The following is a 13,130-nucleotide window of genomic DNA, read 5'->3' as shown; positions in this document are numbered from 1 at the left end:
TCTGATCCTAGGTTGTCTGTCACAATATAGGATTATAGGTTTACAAGATTCTTGTGCTCAAACGAAAGTGATTTGCACGATTTCCGCTAGTTGTGATTTAAATTTAGTTGTCCCATTAATTTCTGTCTCTCCCAAGTCCCAAGTGGTACGAAGAGTTTTCGTACCTTGTTTTTATTTCCATTTTCTGCCTCCTCTGAATACAGCTGAAGCTGTATACCTATACCAAATTTGAACATGATGATGCTCTGTTTTTTTAAAGGCCGTGATGCTGTTTTATTACTGGGCTATTGATCATCAGGGAAATGTAGATCAATTGGTACTCAGCTAGTAACCAAAGACGATGTTCTTGTTGTGCGATCAGTTTCTCTTGGTTTCTACTTTATAGATAGAAGTTGACACAATAATAATGTTTCTCATTCTGCTTGTCACCTCCATTAAAATCAATTGTTCTGTTGCAAAACTGAAACACGCATTTTTTTACTCTGTTCTGGTAAATTCGAACTCTAACACTAGTTAACTATGAACGCCTGTATAACTTCCTTTCCCTGGTGGCAGTAGCAGACACCAATAACCCACCAAGAGATTGGAAGACTTATCATAAGGACAGGATATCATGGCTACTAATGAATTATCGTTGAAGCTCTTGATTGATACCAAGGCTCAGAAAGTCTGCTTTGCTGAGGCTGGCAATGACGTTGTTGAGTTCCTCTCCACCCTCTTGTGCCTCCCTGTGAGCACCATTACCAGTTTGCTTACCAAGGAGCGAATGGTTGGCAGCATTGGGAATGTTCTTGACAGTCTGCAGGAACTGGACGCCAAGTATGTGATCTCAAGCAGGAGCAAGGAACGCTATGTCAGCCCAGCCGTCGCTCCCAGTGTGCTTCATCCTTTGCAGCAGCTTCTGGATGCACCACTAAATGCCAGTGATAGTTTTTTCACATGTCAGGGGAAAACGGACAGCTATGGAAGACTTGCTGCACCTGCATGTGGTTATTTTTCTGCTATAAAGGGCACCATATGCCCTAGTTGTTCCAATTCAATGAATGTTGCAATGAGACATGTCAAAGCCGATGGGTTGGTGGCTGGGACTGCCACGTACACTGTCAAGGACGATCTCTCAATAACTCCGGCATCTAGCGTGTCTAGCATTGCCTTGCTTGCACAGAGTGGTGTGAAGGATCTGAGCACGCTGCAAGAAAGGATCGTGAAGATTGGCAAGGAAGAGGTTGCATACTTATTTATTATTCTCCTTGTAAGTTGTTTTGGTACTTTCAAACCTGTTGTGTTTATTGTGATTTCTGTATCCAAATGCAGGTGTTGGAGATACTTCTTGCTTCCTTGAAGTCTAAGACAGTCCTGACCGATGTCTTTCTCCAGAAGAAAAAAGTTCGATGCAAGAAGGAAACTGCTGCTTAATAATGCATGCATGGCCCCATTTCTATTGGGCTTCTCATGTCTAGATCACCACCAGTAGTTTACTCAGGGCAGTCCCAATGAAAGAAACTAGTAGTTTCTATAATATAGGATATCGCACCAAAAAAATACTGCTTTCCAACCCATGGTTTCTATGAGTAATAACTATTTTCTCTTTCTCTCTCCCAACTCTATCTTTTCCTCCAATGGGAGTGCGACACGAGCTCCCTAGAAACTGGTGGTTTCTCTCCAATGGCGATTTCATAGTTTCTTGGTGCATTGGGTCAAGAGTAGACCTGGTTTCTTCATGAAGAAACAATTTCTATGATTTTTGCTCTCTTTCTTCATTAATTACGTTGCCATGTCAGCATTTTGCCTACGTGGCAAATCATTTAATGAGGATAGAAACCATCATCAATGCACCATTGGGACTGCCCTCAGAATGGTAGTTACAAGTTAAAGCTAGTGGACAGAGGACAAATCAGCTATAACCCCTTTCATGCTCAAGAACTACTGCCAGTGGAGTCTTCCATGCTTTGATGACCATTTCACATGGTACGAAGCAAAATAGATGGATATATGGCCTTATCTTGTGTTACTTTTTTCTAGCAGTGATTGAATAATTTTAGTAGGCTGTTGATTTCTTATGTATACATTTCAATTTTCAGTTGACAGATACTTAATTGGAGGTGCTTGCAACTGTGGCCAAAATTTGTGTTGTGATTTCTGAATATTTCCTCAATTTAACCACCAAATTCTGTTGACACCATAAAATCAACTGGCTGGACTTTGGAGTAGAAAAAGAGTCGAAGCCAAGAAATTTGAATCCTAGGACAACACAGAAGCTTTTGACTTGGCTTTGGGTTATCTTCTGTGGGGAGTGGGCTGTAGGAGGAAAAAGGGGGAAAAAGCATATCCTTATAGTTCACATCTACCATTGTCAAACTTTGTGCGTGTCTTTGTCATGATTCTAGATGCTTAATAAACTTCACATTAATATAGGATAGTACTTTAGTTTATCTCTAGCACCAACCAATACTTTATTAGAAGTTTGCCTAGTCAAAGTCTCAGTGTTTGTGAAGTTCTGCCACGCAAACCCATATTATGACTTCTTCACAATGCTAATGAATAACATTTTCTTTCTTTCTTTCTTTCAATGCACACATGCTTCCTGATTATTGGCATTAGCATTAGCATTGGCTATGATTTCTTCATGTTTCTGCCAATTATTGTGCATTCAGGCATGTCCCTATGAATAAATTCTCCTTCTCTAGAAAATAAAAACATAATCCAACTCCTCGTCTATTATACCAATACAGGAGAGATCACAAGAATCACTAACCGCCATGGCATCCAGGACCAGCTTCAAGAGCTTTCTTCTGCGAGTTTCTGCAGCTCTTGTCATCCTAGGAAACCTCACCTGCAGTTGCTTCGAATTCAGCTACCCAACCTTCGACACAGCCAACCAGGCTGATTTCAGCTTCAGCCCAGGCTCAGGAATTGCAAATGGATCCCTGCAGATCACGCCGAGCACCGGAAACATCAGCAGCCGATCAGGAAGGGTCTGCTACGTAAGGGAGACTCTCAACCTTTGGAACAGCAATATGACAGCGCCTGTGTCGTTCTTCACCAAGTTCGTGCTAAACATCCAGCCGCAGAACAGGACTGTTGGAGAAGGTATGGCTTTCATACTCACAAATAGCCCGGCACTTCCCAGCGACAGCAGCGGGCAGTGGTTCGGCATCACCAACAACCAGACGGATGGCGCAACCAAGAACCGGGTTGTCGCGGTAGAGTTTGACACGAGGAAGAGCTTCAAGGACGACCCCGATGGAAACCATGTCGGGATCGACATCAACAGCATCAACTCAACTTACTGGTACCCAGTCAGTAATCTTTCCATCGTTCTGTCTAGTGGGTCTGATGTGTGGATTAGAATAGAGTACGATGGCACTGCTGCAATGTTGAGAATACAAGCAGTCCAGAAAGGTCACACCTTCGAGTATTTTTGGCCCCTTGATCTGTCATGGCATCTCTTGTTGGAGAACCTCACTCTCGGTTTTGCAGCTTCAACCGGGCGATTTCACTGTACTGAATCAGATAAAGTCATGGAATTTTAGTACGCCTGGCGCCGACTCCAACAGTAAATTGGGGCATAGGAGGAAGCTGACTTTGGTTCTTGCCTTACTGGCCCTATTTCTGATTGCTCTGTCATCGTCTCTGGTGTTCTTCGTATGGCGAAGGATGACAGGACTGCGAAGGCTAGCCTACCGCAACCTGGAGAAGATGATCGACAGTCGACGCACATGGTCCGGTCAGATTCAAGCTCAGGGAGCTCAGGAGTGCAACTGCCAACTTCAGTCCTGCTCGTAAGCTTGGCCATGGCGGCTTTGGCACAGTTTACCTTGGCTTCGGCACAGTTTACCTTGGCTACCTTCAGAGGATGACGATGAACATAGAGGTGGCCGTGAAGCGGGTGTCGACGACCGGAAATTCCAGCCGAGGGGAGCAGGAGTTCCTGGCGGAGGTGAACACGATCAGCAAGCTCTCGCACCGCAGCCTCGTGAAGCTCATCGGGTGGTGCCACGAGAGGGGCGAGCTGCTCCTCGTGTACGAGTACTTCCCCATGGGCAGCCTGGACAGGCACCTGTACGCCGGCGAACGAAGCGCCGCCGCCTCGACAGCGGCGACAACCGCCGCTGCTAGTCTGGAGCTTACGAGGTAACGGCGGCACAAGATCATCTGCGGCGTGGCGTCCTCGCTGGAGTACCTGCACCACGGGAGCAGCAGACGGATCCTCCACCGGGACGTGAGGGCCAGCAACGTGATGCTGGACGAGGAGTACAACGCGCGGCTGGGCGACTTCGGCCTCGCCCGCATCATCGAGCGGGATGGCGTGACGCACCATTCCACGAAGGCCTACATGGCGCAGGAGAGCTTCTTCACCGGCCGCGCGACCCTCGCCACGGACGTGTACGCGTTCGGCGTCTTCGTCATGGAGGTCATCAGCGGGAGGAGGCCGAGCAGCCCCGTGCTGTACGGCAACGTCAACGGCGACGAACGCGATGAGCCAAGCCGCAGCAGGCGTGGCCGGCACCGGCAGCAGCAGCAGCCCATGTACATCGTGGACTGGACCTGGAGGCTCTACAGCGAGGGCAGAGCGATGCACGCTGCCGACGACGCAGTGCTGCACAACGGCGCCGAGCTTGACCCGGCGCAGGTGGAGCGCGTGGTGAGACTAGCCTTGGCGTGCTGCCACCCGAACCCGAGAGAAAGGCCGTCCATGAGGACGGCGGTGCAGGTGCTGATCGGCGGAGCTAAGGCGCCAGAGCCCCCATTCCACAAGCCCGCGTTTGTTTGGCCTCCTAGCGGCGGCGAGCCAGAGATCGATCGAGCTGCCGGATGTCGGGTTGCTCTTCACGGGAGGGCAGACAACCTATAGTTGGTTGAGCTGTTCTTCATTCGCTGGATGGTGAGATACGTCGGCTGTATTTGTAGTTTTGTGCACCTGTTAAGCTAGGGAATTAAAATACTAGTCAGTACAAATCATTCGTAATACTGCTGAAAGTGTGTTGTATCCGTATGTGCAATGACTTGTCTAGTTTTCAGATAGTGTAATTACCCAATTTATATGGGGTATATACAAAGTATTTCGTGCTAACAATGATATAAAAAGCATTTGAGTTACATTTTATTTGCAGGTCACTGCCCGTGTAAACATTGTTGCATGTGTTTGTTTTTTTCAATCCCTATCTGCAAACTCGAGTTTTTTTTTGTGCGAAAAAGACAAATTCCTGAGTTCATGCAACTTTTGCCTGATCATTAGTAGGAATGCGGGCATGTGTTTACTTTAGGGACTTCTAGGGATGGAATAGACCCATCCCTAATTTTTGGGATATACATCTGTTCCTATAATCCTATCCTATGTTTGGATTTGGGGACACATGCAGTGAGATGAGGTAGCTAGAATATGGGACTCATGTGATCAAACAGTAGCCATTGATTCAAGACTATTTACTCTAATGATTTACCAGATTCAAGTAGACAAATTTTAGCTAAAACCCATGCCTTGTTGTGAGCAACTTGTCAATTCCCAGTGTAAGTAGACTCCTGGCCTAAGCGCCACTGCTTCACCTCAGTTCCGCGTGGCACCTTGGTTGACGAACCGCTTCAAGATCCGGACCAACTCCTCGTTCGCCTGGCTCCACCCTCTTACGGAGAAGCCATGGCGCTCCCCCGCAAACTCGGCCAACTCCACAGCCTTTCCCATCTCCTCCAACCTCGCCGCGTAGCGCCGCATGTGGTCCCGGAGCGTGTCAAGCCCTGGCACCACGACGAGCGCCGGTGGCAGCGGCAGCGGCTCCAGGCCGGGGCTGTCCCGGGCGAACGGGTTGGCCAGCGGGTGATCTCTGGTGGCGCCCGCCGGCAGCACCAACCGCCAGATCTGATCGAACACGGCCGTCAGGGACACGTTGTCCGCTGACTCGGTCTCCGTCGCCGTGCGCTCGGCGCTGCCAAAGAACGCGGACAAGAGCACGTAGCCGGCGATGCGCGCTGGGTGGACCGCGAGCTTCCCCGAGGCGATCTGAACCACGACGTGGTGGGCGAGGTTCGCGCCGGCCGACACGCCGGACACGAACGTCTGCGCGAAGTCGGCCGACTCTTGGAGCCACGGCTCGGTGCCTTGGGCGCCCGCCGCGGCCTGCCTTCGCAGCCACGAGAAGAACGTCACGCCGTCGTCGATGGCCGCGGGCAGGCGGTGCTCGGGCGCAAGGCGGTACTGGACGGAGAGCACCACGGCGGGGAGCTCGGCGGCGAAGCGCTGGCAGCAGGAGTGGAACATGGGCTTGTCGTAGCCGCCGATGCAGTACCCGCCGCCGTGGAAGTAGACGAGCACGGGGAGCTTCCCGCGAGCCGACGACGACCTGTACACGCGGACCTTGAGGCCGCGCGCCGCGTCGTAGGCGACGTCCTTCCACTGAACGCCGGGGGCGTCAGGGAACGGCCCTGCCGGCATGAGGACGGATTCGTCGCCACGGACAACCGAGCCGTCGCTGAGGAGCCGGACGACGCCGAAGAAGTCCTCGACGACGTGCGGCGCGGCGTCGCTGGACATGGTGAGCGATCTATCGACGGCGTCGGCGAGACGAGAGACTGGCCTTGAAAGTGGCAACACGCCACGCCATGCACGGTTTCAGCGTTGGATCTGAATGCAACTGAATAGAGTCTGACACAGACACCTCGCACTCGCTCGCACCGGACGTGCCAGGTCGAACATGTGATTGCGAGGTTTCATATGGCAGCCATGGCCGGGAGAGAAATATCTAAGCCAACTCAATAGTCAACACGGGTTTTGCCCCAATATAATAAATTAAATACTTTAAAACCCGAATACTAATCCGGATACGCCATATGAGATGTGACGATATGAGAGTGACTTGAAGCCATTGCCAATATCTCAAATTCTGAATCGGAGGCCCGTAGGTTAGATGGTAAGTATCTACAATCTACATCTACATCTACAACCAAGTAAAAAACGAGGGTTTCGTCCACCAAACCTTGGTGCACGTGCCTGCAATAAAAGAGCCACGCCGACATGTGGGTCCCTCTGCCAAGCGTCGCCTTCGCGCGCGTGTGCAAGCAGCTAGCAGCGGTGGCACTGCGCGCCGAAACCTAGCCGAGCGGGGCCATTCTTTGCTCGATGCAAATGTCATCGTGACATCTTGCTTACGTCACGCACCTTCTTTTCCCTTGGAAAATACTTCCTCCGTCCCAAACTTTTTTAACTCCAAGTTTGACAACTCGTTTTATTAAAAAAAATTTATGTAAACATAGTTAAATTTAAGTCATTCTTGAAGAACTTTTATTAATAAAGCAAGCCACGACAAAAGAAGTGATATTTTATATAGATTTTTGAATAAAACGAGTGGTCAAACTTGATGTCAAAAAAATCAAACATTTTATAATTTGGGATGGAGGAGAAAATCAAGAATACACTACCAATACTAGAAAGCAATGCGCAGGAGCCGCCGCTCACCTCACACTCAAGCTGTAAGTGGCTTGCCCTACTAGCGGTGGGACCCACTCAAACAACAAAGGAGCATTTGCAAATGCTTTTGTAAGCGTAATTAAATTAATTATTAAATGATTAGAACATTTACATGTATATTGCAGGTGTAACTATAAGAGAAATTATTATTGGTTTTTTCTACGATTTTTGGAGAACTTATGTAATGCTTGGGTTTCTAGAGCAAACCAAAGATGTCATGCAGATGTTGGTCTTTTGATTTACTTTTGACTTTTAAGATAATTAAATGATAAAAATTATGAAATGTGCTCTGTATTTTCTATGTAATGTGTCGGTACAGAAAATGACCAACTAGTAAATATTTATAGTTTTGCTGTACGTTGTGATCGGAGGTAGCCTAGCACTCAATGACACATGATTTATACTGGTTCAGGCAACGTGCCCTACGTTCAGTTTGGGTCGGTCGGTGACTTTATTCCTGAGCCCAGGTGTTCGAAGTCTGTAGTGGGGTTACAAATGAGAATGAGAAAGGAGGGGTGTTCAAGAGGCCCGGTCGGGTCTGACCGGAAGGGCCGAGGACGATCGGAACTCCGCTATGAGCTAGAAGTCCAAGCGTGTGCTTGAGGGGTTGTGAGCTATCGATCTAGTCAGTCTGAACTTGAAGAAGTCGACCTCTCCTCTTGTTGGAGGGAGCGCATCCCCTTTTATAGATAAAGGGGATGGCTTTATAGGTGAGAGGGAGAGAGCACAGATGTTTCTATGCCTTGTTGCCCACGCCGACGAGGGTAGCGATGATGGTAGGCGCCCACAATACTGTTGATGTCACTGTAGAATGTCAGGTGCACATGGGGGGTTGCGTTGGCTTCTTCAGGAAGGGTGGATGTCGGTACCTACAAAATACTATTGTTATGTGAGGAGCTCTTACCACGAGTACCAGGTATGGTGACCCCTGACGCCCACTATTGATGCCCAGAGGCATAGGGGGCTTTTTGTCGTATGGGAGCTCAATAGCGCCTACAATACTGTAGACACAAATGTTGACGCCTACAATACTGTTTGTGTCAGGGTGGTTGTGAAGCACTGCTCCCGCAGGCGTACAGGGTATGGTCCCGGTATCGTGGTTTGACTTTGTGCACTGCTTTCTTCATTCGCCCCTGGTTCCTTCTGAGCGGGTGTCCCCGTTCGGATGGCCCCAGTCGGCCCTGGCCGCGCCAGTCGGAGAAGAGCGGTAAGCAGGCTTCCTACGGGGTCTCTAGTCGAAGACATGGGGTCAGAGTAGGAAGCAGTGTTCTTACGTACCCCGGTCGGAGAGACACGGGGTCGGAGTCGGAAGTAGGGCTCGAGGCAGGCCTTCTGATCGGAGAGGCCGTTCGGAGGTGGCTGAAGCCTGGAGCGAGTGCTCCGATCGGATAGGTGGGCCGAAGAAATTGATGAGTGGGTGTCGCTCTTCTTGGGCCAGACCTTTCGGTCAGCTGCTGGGCCATCCCTTTGCCCTGTTGTTTTTTAGACTCTTGGGTTGAGCCTTGGCGTGGAAGCCAGTCCCCGAGGGACCCCGCGTTTATGAACCCGACAGGAGCCTCCGAGCCCCTGGGCGATTCAAGTAGAATCGTTTGGGGGATTTTTTGTCTTGCCAGTGGGTGTGCGCGAGCGCACCCATGGGTGTAGCCCCTGAGCCCCCGGGCGGTTTGGACAGAACCAACCGGGGGGTTTTTCTGCGTTGCCAGCAGGGGAGGCTTTTGTTCGATGGGTGCGCGCGAGCGCACCCGCGGGTGTAGCCCCCGAGCCCCCGAGCGGTTCAGGCAGAACCGTCTGGGGGGTGTTTGGAGCGTGTGTGCGTGTTTTTAGTCTGAGACAGATTTTTATTTAACCACGGTGTTGTTGTGCAACCGAGGTGTTTTTAGGCGCGGGGATTGGATCGAGACAGAACTTACTGATCCCGGCGTCGATGCGTGCCGAGGATCAGGCGAGAAAGTTTAGTTTGAGACAGAACCTGGCGTCGGTGCACGCCGTGAATGGAGACAGCTTAGTTTGGACGCATAGAGCTCACTGATCTTTGGAGTCGATGCATGCCGTGGGATCGGGTGAGGCGGAGTCACGAGTAGACCCAGGCGTCGGTGCGCGCCGTGGGATCGGTCGAGGTGGAGTCGCGAGTAGACCTAGGCGTCGGTGCTCGTCGTGGATTGAGAGAGTTAGTTTTTGTTAGTTTCAGTTAGTGAAGCCGTTACGCGAGTTCAGAGTCGTGGTCCCAAGAGCCGTAGCCGGATGTCACTGATCCTGTCGATGCAAGTTTGGGGTCGCGGTCCCAAGAGCTGTAGCCGGATGTTGCCGATCCTGTCGACGCGAGTTTGGGGTCATGGTCCCAAGATTTCTTTGGAGCGTAGTCGGAAGTGAAGCCATTACGAAGACGTTGTTAGTTAAGTTAAAGATCGGACGAGGCGATGCTCTTGGATCCTGGCATCGGTGCAAGCCATGGGACCGGGCGAGTCATAGTCGTTGATCTAGTGAGTTCGAGGTCGCTGTCCTTGGCATTTTTCTTGAGCCCCCGAGCCCTATCGGGCCTTCGTGGGGGTCGATGTGAGTATTGTGCATTACCCCATCCGGTTCCTCACAACCAGAGGGACTGAGTTTCGTCGCCTGTCCCAATCGCTCGGGCTCGAAGACTAGCTCGGTGAGCTCGCTAACGGGTGTGATCGAGTGGAATCCGAGTCTATCGTTCGTGACAGGGTCGGCATAGCCCTCTTGTGACATTCCACTACTCCTTTACCTACAACCCGACAGATGCCTAGGTCATTCTGGAGAGCGACCCGGGTAGCCTAACGGCCTTCCCTTCGATGGAGATTCTGTGGGCCTAGCGAGAGGTTCAGGATCGAACAAGAAGGTTGAGATAACCCGGTCTGCCGGATAGGGCTAGGGCCGCATGGTGCTCATCTACAGTTTTCTCCCCTAGCTCTGTTTGGTTGCTCATGTCGAATGAGGCAAACCGCCACTTCGTGACGCAACACGGAGCGTTGTGGTGCATTTCGATGCACGTGCGATGCTTAGTTCCTGAGCCCCTGGGCGGTTCATGCCCTAACCATCCGGGGGGTTCATGCCTATGAGATGAATGCGCGTATGGATGTATGAATGATTTGTAAAGAAATAGAGGGGGTTTTGGTAATGTTTACCTTGACGACTGGAGTGACGGGGCTCGGAGAGCTTCAGTCGGAAATGTCCGACCGAGACCCATGCTCATCGTTCGAGACGGAGTCAGCATGGCCTACATGAGGTGTCCCTTTGCTCCTTACCTGTCACCTGGTGTCCCTCCTAGGTGATTCGATCGACTCAGGGAGGTCCGGTGGTCTCTTCTGGTGGAGATTTCGTTTTTGGTGGTGGCACTTCGATTGCTGTGCCCGTTGTGTGGTAGTGGTTGATCATGCGGTAGTGGTGGGCCATGGCCAGGCCACGTCCCATCCGATCAGGAGCCGTTCCATCGAGCGGGGCGCGTCTCATCGATTCAGGGTACGTCTCATCTGCATTTAAATGGAAAAGAGAGAGAAATTCTTGCTTTGCCGTTCTGCCTTCCCCGATTGGCGCGTCCTTCCTTAACCGTTGTTCCCTTTCCTTTAAGTAGGAGCTGGGGGAGGGTTTTTCGTGCCTACAGCTGCTCAAGTTGGCTAGTTCATAAAGTTTGATGAGATTTCTTCCAGCCATGGCGACCTTACCTTGGTAGCGGTGCCCCCACTCAGGAGCTACCTCGACTGCATGAGAAGGTCAGGAGCTCCATGTTCTTCTGTTGAGCATCTATAGGTGCGATGCCCTTGAGGCACCCGTTGTGTTTTGCTGAAGTTTTGAAGGAGCGGAACCGAGCGATTTTTGGCGTTCAGGCGAAGTTGTCGAGTGGCCGCAGTAGTATTTGTAATAGTAGAAAATGTAATAGTTAAGTTTTGTGGGTAAGTCCTCGTGTAAAACGTTCGTGTGTGTTTTAATGACTGCAATCGGTTTTTGTTTTTGTGATGGAGTTGCTCCGTTCGGGGAAGCTTGTTCCCTTTCATTCCTTAGTTTTCCCTTAGCATAATTTTGTTTTAAATTTCTTTCTTTCTCGTACCTGCCCGTTTGTTCCGTAGGCTGCAACTTTGCGAGCCCAAGGCATGGCCTATGAGGCTTAGCCAGTCATAACCGTAGGAAAAGGCAGGGTGCGATCAGTCAGAATGTTCTAAAGCAAAGTTATGTAAGGTAAATCAAAGGAATGAACTGCCCTTTTGTTTTGGGTAGGAAGGAGTTTCTCCATATGAAAGTAAAAGAGTACTTAAAGTAAAAACAAATATAGAGGGGTACTAGAGCCCCCTAGTGGAGCCCCCGAGCGCCTCGAGCCAAAAAGTGTTTGGGTTGGGGTATTTTTATAGGAGCGTTCGCTAAGTAAAGGTAAGACTGAAACTTAGGAAAAGAAGAAACGACATAGCTATTCCAAGGTGCTTGGAGAGAGCATCGTCGTTGTTGTCCTTCAGTTGGTAGGCGTCCAGTCGGATCACCTCATCCTTTAGTCGTCTGGATCCTTGCCCACTACGCCCCCTTCTTCGGTTGCTGCTTCCTCGCCTTTTTCTTCCTTTGGCCTACCAGCTTACCTCAGCAGGCACTTGAGGAGCTGACAGTCCTTGTAGAGGTGTTTGACGGGGTAGTCGTGGTTGGTGCACGGGCTCTCCATGAGATCGTGGAAGTGGCCCGGAGGGTCTTGCTGGGGCTGCATGCCCGCATGATCGGCCATGGTGACCGACGCAAAGTTAGCCGATTGGTGGCGATCCTTTCTATTCTTTTTCCCCTCTGCATGGAGGGGCCCTCATCTTGATCCTAGTGCTTGGCCTTACCTTTGTCACGGCCTCCGTTTTAGCGCGGTGGGAATGGCGCTTGCTGGAACGGTTGGACAAAGGTCCGTGGTCCCAGGCAGTCGGGGCTGGGACTCTAGTCGACGCTGCGCATGTCTTGGTTTGGCCCAAGTCACGCGTATATAGGCGGTCAGCATGGGGCGGTCGTCAAGTCAAGGTGAGGTGCCATTGCGGCTTCCTGTGCCGCACTCTATGGTTGTTGCGGTGATAGGGTGTAGTGCCCCATCTGCTGCATCCTAGTTCCCCGGATGGGGAGCGAGGTCATGAGTCAGCGTCGCGATACGGAGCACTCCGCTTGTTGAATGGCGGTGGTTTCCAGCAGTGCCCGGAGGTTCTGGTGGATCGCCCATTCACGAGGGTCGTTCGACTTAGGCAGGTCATGCAGTAGCATTGCCACGGCGACAACGTTCTGACTAGCCCGAGCGAACTACGGGGGATTAGTCCCCCGAACTAGGACGTTGCGCTGGGGCTGAGGGACGCGACCCCGAGCGCCGTTCATCGGTCTATGCGCACGGGGCACAGTATGGTGCACCGAGCACGCTGGTGCAGTCGGTGACTCATGCAGCCATCATTGTTGCAGTTCCTCCCTGTGCTCACATGTGAGCTCGGGGGCCTCCGCATGAGGAGCCAGAGGGGCGTGAGTCTGTGAGAACTCCGCTTCCATCGGTGGGTGTCCCAGAGGGTCCAGCATGGTGCATTCTTAGGATGGACGGTGGCTAGGTGCCATGTCGCCGATGCTGGAGCCGTCGCTCTTGCCATCATCATCCATGAGGTCAAAGAAATAGGTGGGAGCATAGCTCGCCATTCCCATGAATTCAGATGCGAGAGGA

The 13,130-nt window shown here is 51.1% G+C and overlaps 2 protein-coding genes and 1 pseudogene across 2 annotated transcripts; 2 read left to right on the top strand and 1 right to left on the bottom strand.

Annotated features, from left to right (window-relative positions):
• The first annotated feature begins 571 nt into the window (after nt 1–571).
• LOC136461742 (uncharacterized) lies at nt 572–1,416 on the top strand. Its single transcript, XM_066461047.1, has 2 exons — nt 572–1,225; nt 1,315–1,416. Exons 1-2 carry the CDS (start codon nt 614–616, stop codon nt 1,414–1,416), a joined length of 714 nt encoding a protein of 237 aa, XP_066317144.1. The 5' UTR covers nt 572–613.
• Nucleotides 1,417–2,374: 958 nt separating this feature from the next.
• LOC136461738 (probable L-type lectin-domain containing receptor kinase S.5) lies at nt 2,375–4,889 on the top strand (annotated as a pseudogene).
• LOC136461739 (carboxylesterase 15-like) lies at nt 4,811–6,882 on the bottom strand. Its single transcript, XM_066461046.1, has 2 exons — nt 5,445–6,882; nt 4,811–4,929 (listed from the first exon to the last, which is right to left on the bottom strand). The coding sequence occupies exon 1, from the start codon at nt 6,527–6,529 to the stop codon at nt 5,549–5,551; it is 981 nt and encodes a 326-aa protein (XP_066317143.1). The 5' UTR covers nt 6,530–6,882; the 3' UTR covers nt 4,811–4,929; nt 5,445–5,548.
• Between the last annotated feature and the right edge of the window lie 6,248 nt (nt 6,883–13,130).

This window comes from Miscanthus floridulus, chromosome 6, assembly GCF_019320115.1.
Source record: "Miscanthus floridulus cultivar M001 chromosome 6, ASM1932011v1, whole genome shotgun sequence".
NCBI lineage: Eukaryota > Viridiplantae > Streptophyta > Magnoliopsida > Poales > Poaceae > Miscanthus > Miscanthus floridulus.
Note: the sequence above shows the minus strand (reverse complement) of the source record. Positions and strands in the feature narration are given on the sequence as shown.

Coding starts and splice junctions, on each gene's coding strand:
- LOC136461742 (XM_066461047.1), top strand. CDS start 614: ATGGCTACTAATGAATTATCGTTGAAGCTCTTGATTGATACCAAGGCT. Junction 1,226..1,314: donor TGAAGATTGGCAAGGAAGAG/GTTGCATACTTA, acceptor ATCCAAATGCAG/GTGTTGGAGATACTTCTTGC.
- LOC136461739 (XM_066461046.1), bottom strand. CDS start 6,529: ATGTCCAGCGACGCCGCGCCGCACGTCGTCGAGGACTTCTTCGGCGTC.